Genomic DNA, 6,000 nt, shown 5'->3' with positions numbered 1-6,000 from the left:
TTAGTCCTACTGTCTCATATGGATGCTGAACTGACTACATGACATGAATATTCAACAGCAAGGCAGACGCTAATGCTTAAGATATAAAAAGGTCACCATTCTCTTAATTTATAGTCATAAAAAGTCCTAAAGACCAGGTGATAAAATCTTCATGAATACACCTTACAGAAAATAATGTAAAACTGAACGCTTACAATGAAGTCTGGCCAATTTCAGCCTTCAGTTAGCACAAAATGGTCTCTCCCTTTTCTCTCTTCTGCAACGCTTAGCAGATGTGTGTTGGATCTTACCGCTCTCTCTAATTACCTTATAAACTCCTTTCCTTGGTGGTTTGTTAATATGCTCAGACTTTTTCAGTTTGCTAAGTTATCTCTTGTTCTGATCTGTCCATCTCACTATTTTTTTAAAAAATTCAAATGATTAATTTCATTTTCAGATTTCCTCTTTAAAAATCACTTATTTGAAAGGAAGAGTGATAGCCCTCATGTGGTAGTCTGGCGCCTAAGATCTTCTCCTTGCATACACTGGGATCCCATATGGGCGCCGGTTCTAATCCCGACACCCTGCTTCCTATCCAGCTCCCTGCCTGTGGCCTGGAAAAGCAGTCAGGGACGGCTCAAAGCCTTGGGACTCTGCACCCATGTGGGAGACCAGGAAGAGGCGCTGGGCTCCTGCCTTCAGATCAGCTCAGCTTGGGAAGTTATGGTCATTTGGGGGGTGAATCGACAGACAAAAGATCTTCCTCTCCATCTCTCCTCTCAATATGCACTAGCTTCCAAGAGCTGCTCACTCCCGAGTGGCTCCAACAGCCATGGTGGGGTCCAGGCTACAGCCAGGAGCTCTCTCTAGAACTCCCCTCTCAGTGGCAGGGTCTACACGCGCCGTGCCATATTCTGCCTTCCTGGGCACACAGGAGGAAGCTGGATCAGAATAAGAGCAGCTGGGATGTGAGCTGACAGCTTAACCAATATGCTGCCTGGGAGGGTCTCGCACAATATTGTTTTGAGATCAAATTATCTGAAATCCTAGGTATTTAATTCATCTGTTTCACAAAACTGTTGACTCTCAGAATGAACTTTATGTTTTGGTACATGCCCAGTGGGGCTTTCCCCGAGGGCGGCTTAGGCAACACTGATGAAGATCGGATCCTGCAGTGTTGTTTGTATCTGCTGCTTTGCTGGTTCCTCGCAGGCACGACTGACCCACATTCCAATTTCTGTGCAACTTTCTTTGGGTAGTTTGATGGACATCTAAATCCATCCCCCAAAGCTGTGAGGCTGGACCCAGGATTACGTATGTTTGGCAGCCGTCTTCCTCTCCACCATAAGCACGGCTCCATCGCCAGCATCCCAATCCGAGCCTTGCCACGGGGGCCAGCAGCCTCATGGCTGCTCTGTGTCCATGGCTTGTCCAGGGGATTGGGGAAGGAGGGAACACGTTTTAAGCTCCATCTTCTGGGCTATTGTACTGTCTTCTGGCTGGAACCAGGTCTCCGTCCGGGCGACAGTGAACTAATAGTCACAGATGTGTCTGAGGGTTGGAAGTGTCTGAGGGCTGGAACTGAACTTGAAGCTCTCCTTTCCAAAGCTGCCTTTCATGTAGGTGCCGCCACACAGCCCAACACACTTCAGGAAAATTGTTCACTGAGCTAAGAGAAGGCACACCGGGACTCAGCGGGCAGGTGTCGAGGCTTCCAAGTTTATTAAATCAAGCTGTCAAAATGGTGCACTCACCCACAGTCTGTCAACACATACAGTACATATGTAATTGAAAGGCTCCCAAACAGTATCAGCAGAACGGCCACAGTGCCTTTGCACATGCACCGCCCCCCATCACACACATCCTCCTCCAGATGACACCATGAGGCCGCGGCGGAGCTGGTGGGTGAATGAATGCAATACAGGCAGGGTATCTGCAGCCCTGCTCCCCGGGGGCAGTGAGGCCAGGCCTGGGCTCCGTAGCAGCAGAGTGGGGCGGATTCACAAGGCAGTGGTGGAGTGCTTACATTCACAGGTTGGCTGAAGCAGTCCAGACGAAGGTCCTGACCGAGGCCTCTCCCTCCCTCCACATGATTAGTAGGGAATGGCAATGGAAGGAAACAACAGACCGTGGGGCATTACAAAAATAGATAACTCGTGGTAATCGTAGCCACAGCTAACGGAGCATAAACTCATATAAAGTTTCACCTTTTCCTATAATGTGCAGCTGCATTTTAAATGTGTCCAGGAGGCACAATCAAGCAGAGTTGAGGGTAACAAAAGCAAATCAACCAAATAAAACTCACTGGAGGAGGAGGATGCTGGGGGCAGGGGAAACGTGCAAAATCCATGAAGCCCCAGTCCCTCCCCTCATGCCGTGTTCTCCATCTGACACCACACCTGGCTTGCAACCCTTTAGCATTGGGAAAGAGTTCACTGTCTGACAATGTACAGACTTTAAAAAGAGGATTCCTGGTGAGAGAAGCGAGATTCCAGAGTTTGCCGTGGTACCCAAACTGCTGGTTCTTGGAGCATTCTGTGTGCTTCCATCAACGCCTGTGGACCAGCGCTGTAGAATGCCCCAGATGTTTTATTTATAGTATTTAAAAGTCCCTACAGAAATCTCTAATTGTTTTAGGTACAGAAGGGGGAGGGGAGGAGAGAGCCAGTTCCCAACCAGGTTGTAGGGGAGGAGCAGGCTGCAGTCGTTACCAAGTCAGGATGTGAGAAGCCACACCCGAGTGACAGCCAGCCATTCCCTCCTGCAAGTCTCACACGCCAGGGAAGGCAATGCTATTCGGAAACCGGATCTAGCTTAAAAAGACATGGACAGTGCTATTCAACATCTGGAAATAAAAGCACTTATTCCACAGGTTGTGCGTTTCAGCGAGGTGGACACCTGCCTGGTGAGGGCCACGGTGCCACCCAAAAGTTATGCCAGACAAGGCTGAGCTGAGCCTTCAGGGCAGAGTTGTCCCAGGCCCACGGGACCCTCGGGCAGTTGGTCACAAGGACTCCTCTCAGGCAGTGACCCATCCTAACCAGGCTCCTCTGGGCTGTGAATGGGCCCCCCTGGAAACCCATCACCCACACAGCTCCGCCTTGGACGCATATACAACTTGCTGGGTTAAGCAAGTTTCATTGGTTTCTCCAATGAACTCACATGCCCCTTGCACTTCAGACAGGGGGTGGACATGCCGCTTCTCCCACAGTCTCCTGTCCTTTTCCAGGGCGCAACTGGGACAACCATGGGATGCCCTGCGCACTCCCCAAGGGACAGGAGTTTTGGGCGATTACTTGAAGTGGTGAGTGGCAGACACATCTGGAGGATGCGTATGCAATGGTGGGGGGCTCAGATACCGCACTGCTTCACGGGGCTAGGTGGAATCTGGGAACCTGAGTACCCACAGGAGGCAGATACTGCTGGACCTGCAGGTCACGCGTGGGAGGGGACCTGTCCAGGACAAGGACCCATGCAACCCTCAGATGCAGGGTACACTCTCTTGGGTGGGGATGGGGAGCTGGTGTTCCGGAAAATTTGTGTGTGGTTCCACTTAGCTGGAGAATGGTCAGCCCGTGGCTCCCCAGAGGGCCCCTGCCCATCATTTTCCAGGCCACCAGGCCACCAGGCCACCAGACACCTTCACAGGAAGGGTACCAGCAGTCCCTGCTTGGGAGACCTGCCAGGCCTAAGAGAAACGTTGGCAAACACGACAGCAGTGAAGCCGAGCATCACGCACGTGTCCCATGTGAGTGGCAGGAACTGGGGCCCAGCAGGCAAATCGCAGTGGATATTCTTGTCTTTTCACCACTGCCAAGCTGGACAAAGCACGGTGCCAGCATGCCAGGGAGAGAGACAGAGGCCAACAACGCAGGGGGCCCCATCGGCAGGAGTGAGTAGGGACGTGGAGGCTCTGATTAAAAACGGCTCAATGTGTAAAAAAAGATTAATCAATCCCCAATCAACGGAGTTAATTCTGCTGGCTTGCAGAGTAATCACAAGTTAGATAGGTTGATTTCCTGAATACACTTCACCACTCTCTCAGTTTGATGCTGATTCAACACATCATGAAAATACATACAAACGGTATCTAAAAAACAAAATGAAACCCAGCTGAGATAGTCCCAATCTCCTAGGCTGCCACGGTGGGGGGAAAGTCCCAAGTCATTTTTTAAAAGGACATTTCATTTGCTTCAGAGGAACAGCCTCAGATTGGGAAATGTGCCCACCTACCCACCCACCTCCACGCAGGTGTTGAGTGGTCCCCCAGCCTATCTCAGCCAGCAAAATGCATGTGTCACAATTAAAAAATGAACCTGTCAGAATTCATACGCATCCACAGTGGGGTGACAGTCAGACAAGCTTCCTGCTAGCAAGTCCTGGGTGCCCCAGGAACCCACCGCGCCGATGAGAAAGGCAGAGCTTGCCTGGCCCTGCGGCGCCACTCGCTTTAGATATGTTCTGGATGGCTCTGAAGACAGGACAGCATCTCCTGGACCGGTCTGCCTTCATAGCAGATCTGATAGACTGCAGTGAACAACGGGAACCTGGTCAGGGGAAATAAAAACAGAAAGAGGCAGGGTGAGGCCAACCCGGTCCAGCTTCCCACACCCCTTTACCGTTGGCTACACTGAATCTCCACACTGGACCGGATCTGGAGAGTGCCACTGACCCCCGAGGCCCAGGGTCACCCCTCCAGGGTGAACGGGGTGCATTTCCCAAGAAGCCGTGGCTCAGAAAGGGCCCGAGTTCCGATTGCATCTAAACATCGCAAAGCAGAGCAGCATTCTCCCTTTTCCACAAAGACCTGTCGCAGGACAGCGACATGGCCGCCCGTGCTACCACGCCACGAGTGATTGACCCTCAGCACCCGTCTAGGAGGCTCACCGTGGCGAGCAAGGCTCTGACCTCGCGTGGCTGCTCGGTGCAAATGTGCCTTTTTTCTTCTGAGATGTGAACAAGGATCTGTGTAAGGGCCAGGTCTAGCAGAGGGTCCAAAGCTGGGGGTTGGGCAGAATGTGTTGCTGCAGTGCACGGGTACGCGGGGAGTCCCATGGGGGTGCTCGGGCGCGGGAGGCAGTAACAGCGGTACATGGGCGCGCAGGGGAGTGCTACAGCGCTACAGCGGTGCACAGGCGCGCGGGGAGTGCCACGGGGGTGCATGGGCGCGGGAGGCAGTAACAGCGGTGCACAGGCACGTGGGGAGCAGTACAGTGTTGCACGGGCATGCGGGGAGTGCCACGGGGGTGCACGGGTGCGCGGGGAGCAGCCGGCTCAGCAAGTTTGCTTGTTTTGAGTGATGGCAATTGCTTAGGAAAAATTTATTTCAGGCAGGCCTCCAAACACAAACGCACAGCCCAAAGCGAGCCTGACAGAATCAATAGCGTGTTCTAGTCCATTCTGCAGATGAGCTGGCGACAATCCCGCAGTGACAGTTTAACTCAGGAAGAGCAAACAATGCTGACAGATCACATCTCTGTGAGAGTCTATCATTGGGTGGGTTTTTTCTGTTTTCTTTCTTTTTTTTTTTTTTTTTACATTGAGGATTTAAGGAGTGGAATGCTATGTGATTTTTTGTTTTGTTTTTGTTTTTGTTTTTGGAGTCAGGTCAGACTAACTCACTCTGGGAAAATCCCACATGATCCCCCCACTTTGGTTTACTCAAGCATAACCCAGGGCTGAGCACACAAGGTGAGAAATGATATCACCACCATTCTAGAGATGGGGAGACTGAGGCACAGCTTCTGACCCAAACACCATCTGAATGGTATTTTCTGTTATTCAAAAGTGCATGAAGCCCCAGAGACCAGTCTGGGGAGCTTTCATAAAAAGAATAAAAGCAGAAGAAAAGGTGGCATTTCAGAGGAGACGCATCTGACATAAGCCAGTGCATCCACCGTCCTGGTAATGAATGGCGAGGGCTGACGACGAGTGGTGGGGACACATAGGCTGTGATCCAGCCGTCAGCCTCCCGGAGCTGGCAGCTCTGTGAAGAGCTGCAGTGCACACCCTGTGCCCTCT

General features: G+C 51.7%; 1 protein-coding gene across 1 annotated transcript in view; it reads right to left on the bottom strand.

The window, feature by feature from the left end:
- Window positions 1-1,686: 1,686 nt before the first annotated feature.
- GPD1L (glycerol-3-phosphate dehydrogenase 1 like) overlaps window positions 1,687-6,000 on the bottom strand; it is a 29,682-nt gene continuing 25,368 nt past the window's right edge. The window contains exon 8 of the mRNA XM_040963949.1: window positions 1,687-4,526. Within this exon, the coding sequence (XP_040819883.1) occupies window positions 4,430-4,526 (97 nt within the window). The 3' untranslated portion in view covers window positions 1,687-4,429. The remainder of the gene's footprint in view (window positions 4,527-6,000) is intronic.

This window comes from Ochotona curzoniae, unplaced genomic scaffold (genome assembly GCF_017591425.1).
Source record: "Ochotona curzoniae isolate NIBS_2020 unplaced genomic scaffold, NIBS_Ocur_1.0 contig_1302, whole genome shotgun sequence".
NCBI lineage: Eukaryota > Metazoa > Chordata > Mammalia > Lagomorpha > Ochotonidae > Ochotona > Ochotona curzoniae.
Note: the sequence above shows the minus strand (reverse complement) of the source record. Positions and strands in the feature narration are given on the sequence as shown.